Source organism: Canis lupus, chromosome 34 (assembly GCF_048164855.1).
Source record: "Canis lupus baileyi chromosome 34, mCanLup2.hap1, whole genome shotgun sequence".
Taxonomy (NCBI): Eukaryota; Metazoa; Chordata; class Mammalia; order Carnivora; family Canidae; genus Canis; species Canis lupus.
This window is the reverse complement of record NC_132871.1, coordinates 16942972-16958597: the sequence shown is the minus strand read 5'-3', so window position 1 is coordinate 16958597 and position 15626 is coordinate 16942972. Positions and strand designations below refer to the sequence as shown.

At 42.7% G+C, this 15626-nt stretch overlaps 1 protein-coding gene across 1 annotated transcript in view; it reads right to left on the bottom strand.

Moving 5' to 3' along the window:
• Nucleotides 1-6761: 6761 nt before the first annotated feature.
• The window catches only part of LRP2 (LDL receptor related protein 2), a 196265-nt gene continuing 187400 nt past the window's right edge, over nucleotides 6762-15626 (bottom strand). Inside the window, exons 75-79 of the mRNA XM_072811537.1 lie at nucleotides 15130-15259; nucleotides 14186-14287; nucleotides 11950-12057; nucleotides 8525-8596; nucleotides 6762-8338 (exon numbers count right to left, since the gene is read on the bottom strand). Coding sequence (XP_072667638.1) covers nucleotides 8177-8338; nucleotides 8525-8596; nucleotides 11950-12057; nucleotides 14186-14287; nucleotides 15130-15259 — 574 coding nt within the window. The 3' untranslated portion in view covers nucleotides 6762-8176. The remainder of the gene's footprint in view (nucleotides 8339-8524; nucleotides 8597-11949; nucleotides 12058-14185; nucleotides 14288-15129; nucleotides 15260-15626) is intronic.

The window sequence follows — 15626 nt, the reverse complement described above, 5'->3', positions numbered from 1 at the left end:
GTCGCACCACCAATATTCGGCTTGTCCTCCACAGAATAGATCCAGGCATTCGTTCATTACGTGTTTAAACGCTAACGACTTGCCTGAGGAAAGGGTTCATGCTAGTTGGCCTAGTCAGTCAGGGCTGGCTTGGCCCCTCATAGGGAGAGGCACCAGCACCCAACTGGCGAAGGAGCACCTCGAGAGACAGTCCAGTACAAAGAGTTCCCTCATCTGACTAAAGCCCTCTGTCCCAAGGGCTCTTATGAAATCATGTGTTAACCAAAGGCAAGATGTAACGCACCGGGAGTGGAACTGATTTGTCTGCCCTCAGCCCAAGTCACTGAAGGCTTCCTGGGGACTGGAAGTTTGGCAAGGAGCTAGGGAACTGGGTAGCTGTTAGCAAGGGGAGAGAGATGGAGGGGAGTCAGATCTAAGCCGGTTAGGACCGGATATTTCCTTGCCAACCTATGTTAGAACTCAGTGTGGCAAAATGGTGAAGAGCGCAGACCCCAACGGTCTGAGCCAGGGTCCTGCACCCAACACAGTAGCTGTAAGGCCTTGTGCACGTTATTTAATCCTTTCTGACTTTGGTTTCCTCATCTATAAAATGGGGATGACAATAATAATCTACTTCATGGTGTTATTGGGAGGATTAAATGAATTCATATTTGGAAAGTGTTTAGAAGTCTTGGCACAAAGAAAACTTGCTGTTGGGGCACCAGTGGTTGAGCATCTGCCTTCAACTCAGCTTGTGATCCCCAGGTCCTGGTATCAAGTCTCACATCAGGTTCCCGGCAGGGAGCCTGCTTCTCCCTCTGCCTATGTCTCTGCTTCTCTCTGTGTGTCTCTCATGAGTAAATAAATAAAATCTAAAAAAAAAGAAAAGAAAAAACCTGTAGTTATTGCTGTTGTCACTAGACAGTCACAAGAATCCACACAGTTCAAATAGGGGAAGTAAAGGAAAATTTTTCCTGGGTCATGGTCCTCCGTCAAAGCTTGCTGTTCATGTTTTATCATCTACAAAGCATCTTCTCATCTGTTATCTCTGTTTTCTTATTTTTAGGATGGCAACAATAGTAGTTCCCGGATGAGACTCCCAGGAGAAGTGAGATACTTCACATAAAGTGCTCAGTAAATGTTAGCTGCTCCTCTTTGATACCATGCTCTGGAATCTAGTAGGTGCTTGTTCCATATTTGTTGAGTGAAGGAGTCAATATTAGCCTCATGGGAGCCCTGTAGAGTTTATCATTTCCATGGGTTTTTGGGTTTTTTTTTTTTTTTGTATGTTTGTTTGTTTTAGGTAAGAAACTGAAGTTTACTGGAGCTCAACAGTTTGCACAAGCTAGTTAGGGAATAGCCAGCTAGTTAGAGAAAGAGTCATGGCTCCAGCAGCTCTACTTTCTGAGATGCCGAAGCTGACTTCTACACCAGAGCTTGGTGGTCATTTGCTTAAGTTCTTAGCATTGGTGGCTTTATATTCTAAACATCACAGTTCAGCCCATTCTAAGAGGTAACCCAAGTGGCCACCATAGCATAGCTGACTAGAGTATTTCCTCCTGGACTGAACTGGGCTGAGCTATGTCTCCTGCCATCTTTTCATGGGTTCTTTTTTTTTTTTTTTTAAGATTTTATTTATTTATTTATTTATTTATTTATTTATTTATTTATTCATGAGACACAGAGAGAGAGAGAGAGAGAGAGGCAGAGACACAGGCAGAGGGAGAAGCAGGCTCCATCCAGGGAGCCCAATGTGGGACTCAATCCTGGGTCTCCAGGATCACTCCACTGAGCCACCCAGGGATCCCATTTTTCATGGGTTCTGATACAGAATAGTAGAAGGAAGTATCATACCTCGGTGATTTTCAGACATCATAGACAGCCTTCTAAGGTCATCTTGGAAAACATAAACAAAAACAAGACCCCAGATACCAGATTGATGATTATAAGTTCAAGTTTAAAATTTCATGTTGCATGTATTTTACCACAAAAAACAAATCCAAGTTCAACTTCAAAGAACGGAAGCCACATGGTTAATTTATTTTAGTCATAGGTTTATCTGTTCCTTAATCCAGAGACCACTATGGGCGTCAAGCCTCCTCAGAAGTCAACAGGATGCCACTGGTCTTCACAGGTGCCTGCCAGCTCCACCAGCATCCTCATTCTGGCTAGGGTCCCTTCATGTACCTTAGGAAACTCATCATGGCCTAGGGTCCCATGAAAAGCCACTATAGCCTTGGATTTATAAATGGTTGCAGGAATTTCCTACAGAAAGGACCCCCACCCCCCACCCCGCCCATGGCAACTCTCAACTCTGAAATCGACAGGCAGGCTTTCAGATACTTCAAAAAAAGAAAAAGAAAAAAGGAAATGATCCTACAATGCATCTCTTTGATAGCTCACCTAGAGAGAGAGATAGCATTTGAGGGTAAAAATGAAGACACTGTAATTATATTTGTCTTCTTTGAAGTTGCTGTAACAAGCTTAGAACTTTCTGGTACAGCCGCAGTGAGTTCAAAATGAACTCAACTCCACATATAGGCTCAAGTAAAGATAAATCACTGAAATCATGGCACTGGAAAGCTAGAAGAGAACTTAGAGAACTGTGTCCAATCCCTTCATTTTCCAGAGAAAGCTGCTAATCGCTGAAAAGACTTACCCACGGTCACACGGCCAATTATTCAGAGCTTCAGTCTCTCCAGAAGTGCCACTTGTCAGTGGGAATGAGGTCTGGGTCAGCTGCATACACGAGGCACTTGGCAAGGGTCAAAGACAGATAAACTGACACCCGCCCTCCTCATCCAAAGCCTAGATGCTACCTCCACGAGGCAAGTTTCTGCTGCAAATAACGTCTCCACTGCCCTCCCCTGAATGCATTTGATCGCTTCAAGCTTCAGAAAATGGCAGTCAAGCGCTGTGCCAAGAACGACTCGAGGCCTCTTCTCTTAAAAAACTGAAGTATCCCACTGAAATGCTTTATTCTTAGAAGTTGCCCAAAAATAAAACCATAAAAACTCAACAAATGGAAACCTAGAAGTAGTGAATATACAATTGCACTCTGGGAAATAGACCACGTCCTCCCTGACTTGCATTAAAAGCCTCATTTGTGGGCAGCCTGGGTGGCTCAGTGGTTTAGAGCCGCCTTCAGCCCAGGGCGTGATCCTGGAGACCCGGGATCGAGTCCCACGTCGGGCTCCCTGCATGGAGCCTGCTTCTCCCTCTGCCTGTGTCTCTGCCTCTCTGTCTCTCTCTCTGTCTCTCATGAATAAATAAATTAAAATCTTTAAAAAAATAAAAAATAAAAGCATCATTCGTGTCAAGAAGGTTCAAGATGTTTTTAATTATCCTGTTCCCCGGCCCCTAAGAGGCCTGTGGAGGAAATTACAGCCACACTCGGGCTAAGGAAAACTAACAAACAGAACATAATTGAAGAAAAGTCCCTTGGAGCTAAGTCTGGAAACTTGGTAAGGGATGAAAGAATAAATTTCTACATCAGCTTGTTCTTCAATCCACTGAAGGTGTGGGTGCTAGACCCTGGGAATTTTGTGGAAGGCCCTACCCCTGCCCTCCTGGAACAAGAAATGTGGCTCTGAACGTTGTGACCTGAATATGCCCTCTACCTTTTTCGGCCTGTTTTTTCCCATCTCTCAGTCCAGGGCTATTGCCTTCTCATTACATTTAAATAACAATAAAATGAGACTCCACAGTTTATCATCTCCACTCCGGCCTCCTTACAGACAAGATAGGTGCATTCTTCCAAAGGCCTGAATAAAAATCTTGACCACTCCCATAACATCCTTTATTAAAAAAAGAAAAAAAAAAATTAAGATCAGCCACTTCTATTAGACCAGTAGTTCTAATGCTGGCTACACATTAAAATCACCCAAGGAAATTTTAACAATACATTTTCTTCTTTTAAAAAAAACCTCTTCCCATCTCCTCTACTTAATAAATGACCATAAGCATGGCTCCTGTGGACTGAGGGCTTACTCTGTGCCAGGTGGTAGGCTAAATACATTCTTGACCCACATTACATGTTGGACTCCCATGGCCAACCTCTCTGTGTTATGGGAGCAGCCTCTGGGGCCGAGATTCACAGTAGGAGGATGGCCCGAGCCCCTATTATGAAAGCATTGGTTGCAAATTGTCCTCCTGGCAAATGACTATCATTAGGGGACACTAGTTAACAAGGGAACAGAAATATATGCCCCTTGTCTCTGGTCTGCATAAGTGGGGACAGCACTCAATGACTGGCAATACTATTTTTTTTTTTAAATTACTTTTTTTTTTTCAATTTATCTATGATAGTCATACAGAGAGAGAGAGAGAGAGGCAGAGACACAGGCAGAGGGAGAAGCAGGCTCCATGCACTGGGAGCCCGATGTGGGATTCAATCCCGGGTCTCCAGGATCGCGCCCTGGGCCAAAGGCAGGCGCCAAACCGCTGCGCCACCCAGGGATCCCGACTGGCAATACTATTATCTAAGTGGGACTCAATGACATCTAGTAGTTTCTGGAGACCTGTTTCTTATCACTAATTCCAGAATATCATGGACACTGAGTGAACAGACGCCTTAGTGAAGTGGCCACAGCAGCATCCTGAAGAACACGAGCTTTAGAGACAGAACTGGGTTTGAATTCCAGTCCTGCCACTTATTGGCTGTGTGACTTTGGGAAAGGTTAGTTTAGCCACTCTGTGCCTCATCTGAAAAATGGGGGTAATAGTATCTACCTCAGGGTGCCGGGGTGACTCAGGTGGTTAAGCGTCTTCCTTCGGCTCAGGTCATGATCTCAGGGTCCTGGGATGGAGCCCACATCAGGCTCCCTGCTCAGTGGGGAGTCTGCTTCTCCCTCTCCCTGCCATTCCCTCTACTTGTACTCTCTTTCTCTGTGTCAAATAAATAAAAATAAAATCTTAAAAAAAAAAAAGTATCTACCTCATAGGATTGTTATGAGGATGAAATGAGATAAAACATGTAAGGTACTCAGAACTGAACCTGGCACATCAACGTTCCACTAGCTATTATTATTCACATCCCTGATGCCTAGAACACTGGGTACTACGGAGACAATTCATGAATGTGTATTATTTGGAGAGGACGGCAAGTACAACTGAAGGATGAGAGTTACTAGCTCATTCGGGAAAGTTCTAGACACACCCAAGAATAGAGACAATAGTATAATAGACCCCATGGACCCAATGCCCAGCTTCAGCAAGTACTGCCTCATGGCCAGTCTCCATCCTGTTCCTCACGCACACATACTGGTTTATTTCAAAGCAAATCACAGATGTGAAGAAAGCAATTTCATGCTTTATGCTTGTAAGGGAGCTTTCCAGAAGGAAACACATGGCTCTCCAGTATCTCCATTTGGATGGATGGCTTGTGACCCCGACGAATGCAGGGTGAGGGCAGAACAGAGGCTGGAGGGTCAAGGGCAGCCAGGGGCTTCAGGCTGCAGTCCAAGGCTCCTTCCAGAATTGCACATCCCCAACGAGCTTCCTCAGAGCCTCCCTCACCCCACGACTTACCTTGTTGTTCACAGTCTTCTAGCCACCCTGAGATATTCCACCTTGAAATCAAATAATTGTCTTTTTTTTTTCCATTTCAGAGAAAGAAACAACTTAATGGATAGAGTTCTCAATTTAAAGTTCTCCTCTCTCATATTTTCCTGAAACCTATGGTCTCTGCACCCCTCTGTCTGCAATGGAGTAGTGAGCGAGTCGTAGTGCATGAGTAGCAAAAACCTTGCCGGAGACCCTAAAACCAGGTGACCAGCACAATCTGACAGCTTTCCATGGACACACCTGCTGTGGTTGTCATCTCATAGTGTGCGGTGTAACACATGCCTGTAAAACTGCCCCTGCTTCATGTGATGAAAAGCTAAGCAATATCCACCTCAGTCCTGTAAATAGTGGGTGCCATCCCCACACCGATGCTCCCACAGAACTTCTGGAACAGCTGTCCCAGGCTGGAGAGAGGGAGGCGGGCTCAGAACCAGCACCTGCACCAGGAGAGCCTACCCGGAGGGGCAATGGGAGGGCCACAGTCTGCTGCCTGGAGAGGCCGGGAAGGCACTAGTAGGCTTTCTGATCCCCTTCCGGGCTACACTCAGAAATGAAGCCGAACAGAAAAACCGAATTCTCATAAAAGAAACTCCCGAGACTAATTTCATACTGAGCTTAACGCCCAAGACAAATACCAAAGCTGGAAATTACAAGCATTTTCCAAGCGCAGGTTCTCTTGGCTTCCTCTTACTCTTCTATTCACACTTTCTGTTGGCAGATGCCACCATCCCCTAGTTCATGCATCCAAATACACCCCACTGAAGCTTGAATTCCAATTTGGAACAAAACCCTCTCCAGCTGCGACCATCCTCACTGCTCTTCCGTCCGGCTCAGCAGGAGTTGCTCTAAGATCCCTCAGCAGTGGGTACTTTCACTGAACTCTGGAACACAATTAGATCCGAAAAGGGGGACCTGGCACAGGGCCTGGAATATAAGGAAGAAAAACAGGAGGTGGAAATTGACTTTGAAAGCAATTAAGGGGGCTGCCTACTCAGAGTTCAGGTGGGAACCTAAGGAGCTGACTCCTCTCTGAGATTAATTACCCCACCAGGCCTGTCGAGGCTGGATGTGCTGTGAATCCCTCCTTCTCACCACCTCCCTCAACCCTGGGCACCTCTAGTTCTCAGGTGGCCGGCCCAGCACTCAAAGCCCCAAGCTCTTTGCACAGTGAAATACAACTAATTCATGAGCTGGTCTTAAGAAGCACACCAAAGAAGTTGATAAAATACACATTTATTAGAAATTTCTCAGCAGCATCATTTCCATTTGCTTTTCTAATCAAAGTACATTTCAAAAAAATTATAAGCTCCCAAAACATGAACCACAAATATTTTGAGAACTCAGTAATAAAATAATCAGTAGTACATGTTTCATCCATCCATCCATCCATCCATGCATTCATTCATTGTTTTAAAAATGTGCAATATTAGCACAGAGAGCCAGAAATGCTACTTAGTATGGAAATTGTACATTCCTGTCATGGTTCCCATTGCGGAGACTATACCCACTATTCAAGAGAAAAATCTAGGCTCTACAGTACATTCCAATACAAATGTACGATTTACGCAAAAGGACCTAAAAAAAAAAAAGGCTCAAGAAGAACAGTTTCCCTTTCTATTCATGTTCAACTGAGGAAATAAATAGTCATAATGATATTTTCACACACAGAAACGAAAACCCAGCTGAGGCTTTGCTTAACTGGTATTTGTTTTGCACCATCCTTGATGAAGACACAGATTTGGTTTTAGTAATTCAGCTGTTGAGCTCCAGTGTCCGGGGTAGGTAACCACCTGAGATGCCAGGAAGGATGTAAGATACCCTAGGGTCCATCAGGCACAAGGCTTCACTTGATTAGATACAAACTCTTTGCAGGACACCTGTACTTCATGACACAGAACTTTCTCATAGATGTCACAAATAAGAATGTTGCCTTGGCAGCTAGTGAGGTAACACACGTAAAAGTGTTCTGGCTAGGTAGCACAAACATGCAGAAGGGTGAACCTGAGTTGGTTTTCTACCTTCTGCATATCTCAGGCGTCTACAGTCAGATCCAGATGTCTGTACAACACATGGCACCCTCTATCCATATGCCTACTAATCAGGTTACAGGTAATATTGAACCTTAATTAAGTGCCGAGGCATAAAAATGGACCCAAGGGTGGGGCCTGGATTCCTTTCCTGGGTAATTCTATAGGGAATAGGAGTGGTACCCCTTCTTTAGACATGGCTAAAGGGCCCCAAGTCAATTCCTTTCCTTGTTGGATCATTTACTGTGATGATCACCAACCAATTCAGCAGATATTTTTATCAGCAAATTTAATGATGTGATAATCTTTGCAAAATTTACAAATGTACAATATATTTATAGAATTACCTTCAGATAGCTTCAGTGCAAAGATATACATATAGTACATTGTGATAATTATTTGTAAAAATATGAGACGGCGTAAGTAAAAAAGAAAAAAAAAAGACACACAAGGCAGAGTTTCCATGGACACTTCCAACTATAGGCAAACCGGGAAAAAATATATTTTTTTAATAAAGTACTGAATGTTAACTTTTTCTTCATCTGTTTGTAAAAAATATATGTGCAAAAGTGTGTTTCTAATTATTCCCTAAATAGCTGGCACAGCTATACCTCAGAGTCTTCTCTAACAAGGTTTGCGGTGTCTGTAAAAGTGTCTTCTGTTGCAGTATAGGTTGGCACTGGATCTCTCTTTGGAGAACTTTTAGCAAGGACAGAAGGCATTGGAGGTGGGGCCACAGCAGTGCTATCCTTCTGTTCATTCTCCATCTAAGACCACAATGAAACACATTATCAGCCTTTTTTTCCCAACATGACTAGAAACAGTTTTGTGTGAAGAAAGCGAATTTTTGCCAGTTTGCTCAGAATAATCTGTGTATATCCAATTTAGCCAAGCAAATGATTGCTAAGGAAGAATGCCGAATGCTCGTGCTAAGAAAAATTGTCAACAATTACCTCTGCGTAGATTGGATTTTCAAAGTTAGTGGTTGGTTTCAGTTTTCGTTTGAAGATATTCCATTTTGTTGCCTAAATGGAAAGAGGGAAGCAGAAAACTTTCAGTATCGGAATTTTTTTTTTTTCCGTGGATTTGTTCCCTTGGGTAAGTTTTAAAATGTCTTCTTAGTAAAGGAGAAAGCAAATTGGGACCTGGGACCATGTGACCTGCCCCCTGGGTAAACTGTTCAGTTCTTCCTTAGATGGTCCCCAAACAAACTGAAAGTCTTGGGGCTCGTTTCATCTAATAGTTCCAAACACTTCCTTGATTTCACATGTATAGTTGACAGAATCTGTGTGTACAGAATCTAGAAACTTTGACAGAAACAGGCAAGAGATTTCTTCAGAGGCTGCCAAAAATTTAAGGAAAAAGCCAGACTGTTCCTCTCATTTCCTAAAATGATGGCTTGATCCTTGGTCAACTCAAGGATATCCCTTCTCCCCCTTCATCATTTCCTCCTGTAATCAAAACAGCCACCGAGATAACAAAAATTAGCATTTATCGAGAGTTTATTATATATCAGGGGTTAATCTAAAAGTTTTATAAGTTACCCAACTCCTTATCCTGGCAACTTGGTGAGTTAGGTACTCTTATTTTACAGATGAGGGAACAGTCACAGCAAGCTCATATAACCCAATGGTAGGTGGAAGAGCAGGGAATGATTACAGGACTCGGAAGCCCATAAACTGAGGAACCCAAAGAGAAATCACCATGGACTATGGTGGGTAGCCCAGGTCTTGCTGAAAAGCTGCCCATAGTGCCAGTGCTGGACACAGCTCTGGCTGCCAGATGGATGGAGACAAAGGAATAGAAAGCAAGGGAACAGTCACTCCACTCCAGCAGGTCGCTAAGGTAGCACGTATGCTCTAGGGGTATCTCTTGCTCTGTGAAAGTAGAGGGCCAACATGTGAAGGAGCACGGGGTGCACAAGACCACAGAAGACCATTCACTGTAACCCACATATAAGTGAGCACCTACTCCATACATGGCCACCACCAAGAAAATGATGAAGACATTCAGGTCAAGAGCCTGGCCTCGGGGACCTTACGCTTATGGAATGGGCTAAGTGGAGTTAAGCGATTACTAACAAGAGGAACCATGGTGATTTTCATTTTTATCTCCTTGGGAAATCTGATGCACGTCAACAGGACTTTTGGGAAATGGATAGAACTGAGTCACAGGAATTCATGTTCCTTGATTTGAGTACTTTGAGCCAATTTACTGATGAAAGATAGATTTGTGAGCTTCTTTGGCACATCGACGTTAACCTAAGGAGATCCTAACCAAGTGCCTCTACAGCTTTAAGCCACATGGGCTGCTTTCTCAGTACCCAGGAGACAATTGATACAGGGAGATCACCAGATCTACCATGGAGAACAGATGCTAGAGGGTCTCAGCCTTACCCAATTAAAAAAAAAAGAGCTCATACACTGCAAAGATGAAAATGAGAAAGAAAGGGACTATAATTGGTAAAGATCCACTCTCATTTGAAAAGCCTTTCAGTGTTCATTTTGTTTCTGATGATAGACGTGCAGGTCAGAGGCTGCAGCCTCCCCACCACATTCCCCTTCCTGCTCAGGCTGGGAAGGAGTTCTGTCTAGTGAAGAGGATCACTAGACTTGAAATGGACTGGAAAAGAAAAATAAGTGGAGAATATAAAATAAATCTGGCCCTGCCTTGGGCTTGAGTCTGATTCAGGGAACATTCAAGAAACATGACATTGTGACATTCAAGTATTTTGGAGTCTGTGGAAAATTAATCTCCAAAAGCCACTTTTAAATGTAGGTTAAAGAAAAAAAAGCAGTCCCTTGAAAAATAGGAAACTGAAAATTCCTTTCTAAGACAATATTTGTATGTATCTGGTGTGTGTGTGTAGAAGGAATGCGTACATGAAATATAAAAAGGTAGACAGGGACCTCTGTTATAAGCTCTTTATTACCATTAATTTTTTTTTTTTTTTGAAAAAGAGAGCAAGTAAGCGGGTTGGGGAGAGGCAGGTGGTGCGGAGGTGGAGGCAAGAGGAGGAAGAAGAAGAGAGTCTTAAGCAACCTCCATGCCTAGCACGGAGCCTGCCCCTAGAGCCCAAGGCAGGGCTTGATCTCAAAACTCTCATATCATGCATGACCTAAGCCAAAAACAAGAGACAGATGCTTAACTGACTGTACCACCCAGGAGCCCTCATTAGCATGGATTTTATTCAACTTTTATTTTGATCCAAATAAGCTGAACAGGAACCAGTATCTGAGGTGCTGAAAATCTAGCATGACTTCCAAGTTAACTCTGCAGATACCCATTATGCATATAGATCACGCAGTTTGAGAAATAAGGATTTTGAAATGGTCAGATTTCTAACCACCCTTGGATTTGTGTTTTCACATTACTTTATAGAAGAAGTCATAGAACCTTAGAACTGAGCCATTCCAGATCCTTTTGGTCTCAATTGGGAATGTGGGGGGAGGCAGAGTAGAGGATGACTTCTGGAACCACAGTGCTCTGGGGGAGACACTACTGACACTTAACCGGACAGGGGCCAGGAATACTAAAATGGCCTGCAATGCACAGAGTTTTGTACCACAAAGAACCGTCTCACTTCATATGCCAATAGTGACCCAATGAGAAACATTAAGACTCTAGAACCCAGAGGTGAATAGTTTGTCCAGATCAGACAGCTAGATCTTATTTAGCTTCCTATGTATCCATTAAAACCAGTGAGAGATTATACATTAACACAAAATTTTACATCAAACATCTACTGAATTTCTTTCTGTGGACCAAATAGTCTAAAAATTTCATGCCTGAAGGCATGAGATAGAAGTATCATCAGTGGTCTTTTTTTTCTCTTAATCTCCAGCGTTAAACACTGTGCCTGGCACACCGAGGGCAATAATGTTGGTTGGTTGGACGTAGATGGATAAATGAAGAGTATAAAGTAGTGCCATCTCGTGGTGAATACAGGTAACAGCAGTAGAGCTAAGACAGGACATTCTGGAAACAAAGATGTTAACACTATAGAAAATTTGCATTACGTAAAAAAGGAAAGGGTCCTTGACACAGTGAACTCTTTCTTCTTACGAAGTCATTCTCTAAAATCAAGCATCTTTGGTCTTAAGAGCCTAGGTCCAGAAGACTGTCACCTTTCTTTTCTGTATGGTCTCCCATGTCACAAGGGATATCATTCCTATCCCAGTCAATGTAAGAAATGTGGCTTTAGTTAGTGGAAAGTTTTCAATTTATTATTTTTTAAAGATTATCTTTATTAACTGCCTCCATATCTTGGGTCCGTGAGCCTATCAGGGTCTCATTAATTTACCTTAGCATCAGTAAACTCCGCAATTCCTAAGCCTTTTGCAAATCCTGTATCATTTCAGTAGCTGGCCACTGTTACCTGAGTTCCATCAGCACTTGGGGAAGTTGGCTTTGTGTCTGGAGCTATTTCAGAAGGGTTTATGGGACTTCCGTAGTTCTGGTTATCCACATTTCCAGAAGCAGTAACCTGTGCACATATGAAAGGACATTACAGGTTTGAAAGCTGTGAAGTTTCTTAACAACTCTGGTTCTCTTTACTACCTTGCTTTCCCACAGGCATAAGGTCTCTCTTACATGAGACCAATTCCATGGTTTAGGACTAAACATCATTCCCATCTCCCCAAATCAGGAGCACCTATGTCATCTATGTCATGCCTTAATCCTGGGAGGCAAACACATCTCACTTGGCAATGACAATGTTACTTAGTAATGTGTTGTCCATGCGCTCTCATTCCCACTGTTGACCATATTTTTAAGTGAACAACTTTGGTTGTATTTTGGCAACCAGATCCTAGAGGAACAGCATGAATTATTCCCAAACTCAGAATTGAGAATCTTATCTTTGGATATTTAGAATAAAATTAATAATCTGAGAGAACTCCTTAGAAGAGGCTGAATGTTTGAAACAAGAGGCATAATGGAATTAACACCCCTCTAGACATTTTCTGTAACATTCATGTGATTCCAAGTTTTCCTCTTAAGTCCAAATTACCATGAATATGCAATAAACAAATTACAAGATAAAAATTCACTATTTTTCCTATATTTCTACATTCACTGTTTCACTTTTCAATATGGATGTGTGGTTTTTTTTTTTTTTAAGATTTTATTTATTTACTCATGAGAAACAGAGAGAGAGAGAGAGAGAGAGAGAGAGAGAGAGAGAGGGGCAGAGACACAGGCAGAGGGAGAAGCAGGCTCCATGCAGGGAGCCCAACGTGGGACTCGATCCCAGGTCTCCAGGATCACGCCCTGGGCCAAAGGAGGCTCTAAACTGCTGAGCCATCTAGGCTGCCTGAAAATGGATGTATTTAAAAATGCCTAATGAGATGCCACATCTATTTTATCGCTACCTGGCTATCAAAGCCTCAGGTAAAATGCTTTCAAGATGCAATTATTTCTGATCTTAGGAAAGCTATTCATAAAATAAACACTTTATTTTTAAAATGCATCATAGGGCAGCCCCGGTGGCGCAGCGGTTTAGCGCCGCCTGCAGCCCGGGGTGTGATCCTGGAGACCCAGGATTGAGTCCCACATCGGGCTTCCTGCATGGAGCCTGCTTCTCCCTCTGCCTGTGTCTCTGCCTCTCTCTTCGCTCTCTCTGAATGAATAAATAAATCTTTAAAATAAAATAAAATAAAATAAAATAAAATAAAATACATCATATAGGGGTGCCTGGGTGGCTCAGTGATTGATCTTCTGCCTTCAGCTCAGGGTGTGATCCTGGGGTCTTGGGATCGAGTCCCATATCAGGCTCCCTGTAGGGAGCCTGCTTCACAGGGAGCCTACTTCTCCCTCTGCCTGAGTCTCTGTCTCTCATGAATAAATAAAATCTTTAAAAATAAATAAATAAAAAAAAGGCATCATAGCTTATGACTCCAAAAGAAGTTTAAATATTAACAATGAAACCACATATCACAAAGGCTGTAGTAGTTTTTGACAAAGGAAGGACAGGCTAATAGTTATAGACATTAGAAGTGGTGTAGGAGTCACTGACCCAGATCCAGTGAAAAGTTCTTTCCCTTCATCTATACACCTACGTCAACTCCCTGCTCCTCTTAAAAATGAGTGAGCAACAGGGCTGCACCAAAGGAAATTGAGATCTCCACCTATCAATTCTGGAGGCTTTTGTACTTTTCAGTAAAGTACAGGGAAGGCAAGCTAGGGAGGTCACCTCAAATAACACCCTTGTGATACCAATAAGAACCCAGAGAGTATACCCAGTCCCCCAAATCTCTACATAATGACCTGACAATCATTCACTTGTTCATTTCACAAATATTTACACAGAGTCGATGTGTGCCAGGCACTGCTTGCCAAGCCCCTGGATGGACTCATAATTCTTGCTCTGACCAGTCAGAATGAAAAGGCTCTTGGTCAGCACCCCATGAATGGCTGCTAAACCCCAGAAACTATGCAAAAAGTTGGTGTCACATCCTTGGGTCAGTCCTGTGACTGCATATAGTGAAGCTGAAGAATGGAACACTTGTGTTTCCTTCCACTTGAGAGAAAGCTAGGAGAACCCTAAGAGGATATTATTCAATAGAACAAGATACAACAGCAGCAGCACCCGAAAGAAAGGACTGATTTCTCACCTGGGTTGGCTGAACCACTTTGATATCACTGTCCCTGGATGCATACATTGGGTTTTCAAATATTATGGGCTGCTTCCCCATCTCCATGGCAAAGTTTTCACTCTGATGGAGGAAAAAAAAAATCTGGTCTCTACACAAAGAAAGGTGCTCCCCTCGTACTTGGAGCAATGCCAGGTACTATGCCAAATTTACCCAAAAAGAAATTACAAAGAAAAATAAAAGGCAGGAGTCTTAAGGCTTCCATATAGCAAACCATTACATAAAGTTAACAAACGCAGTCATTTATCAGATCAAGGAAATGGAAACACACTGTCTAGATCCATGTCGTCTTTGGCTCCTTACTACAAATATATCACTTTGGGACTGGGTTTGCACAACAAATAAAAGGGTGGGTGGTGGAAGAAGAGCAAAGAGGAGAAGAGGGAGATGGGAAAGGAGAAAGAATGGATAATATTGTACTTTTATGCAGGGGCAAATATGAAAGATTTGGGGGGAAAAGAGAATAGTGAAAAGAATTTTCCAGTAATGATATAGAGACTGTACCAGTCCACTTCCCAAAATAAACCTGGTAACCATTTGGTCCTAATACAAGAGGTATTACTGTACCCATTTGACAATCCTTTTTCCTTTCACATACAAAGAGCCACCACATAAAAAAACACCATGCTCTCTTTCTACCCTCTCCCAAAAAACATAAGACTGTTTAAGATTCCCATTAAACATACCACTGCTTACGATTCAACTGTAACTGAGAGTAGGGGTTGAGTTCAATTTTATTACTAATATTTTTAGAGACCTGCAACAAACTTAATGTTTCCTAATTTTATAAAGACTATACTGAGAGGCATATTGCTTCATCTTTTTTTTTTCTAGGTTAATTTTATACTCTCTAAAGTGTTTCTTTTATAAAACAGTAACAATGACAACCTTGCAACCACACTCACCATCACCATTGATCTGTCAATAGCAGACTCGGGCCCAAAACCAGATACTCCAATATCCATGTTAACATCTGCTCCTGATCTGAAGGTCACCCCATTTCCATTTTCAGAGGATTTAACTAGACTGCTTAAGCTGAAAAGAAGAAATTGAAACAATGTGGTTTTTATAAAAAGATTTTGTTTAGTTATTCATGAGACACACAGAGAGAGGCAGAGACATAGGCAGAGGAGAAACAGGCTCCATGCAGGAAGCCCAATGTGGGACTTCATCCCAGGACCCCCGATCATGACCAAAGCCAAAGGCAGACGCTCAACCACTGAGCCACCCAGGCGTCCCCAGTATGCTATTTTTTAAACAACCTTTTGCAATAGTTCTCTCTCCCCCGTATTGCTAAATCTTCCTTAAATGGAGTGCCCGATTCCCACTCTGATTCACACATCAAACACGATAGGAAGTTGCCTGACCTACGGGGAAGTGTTAACACACATTCCTGCGTGTT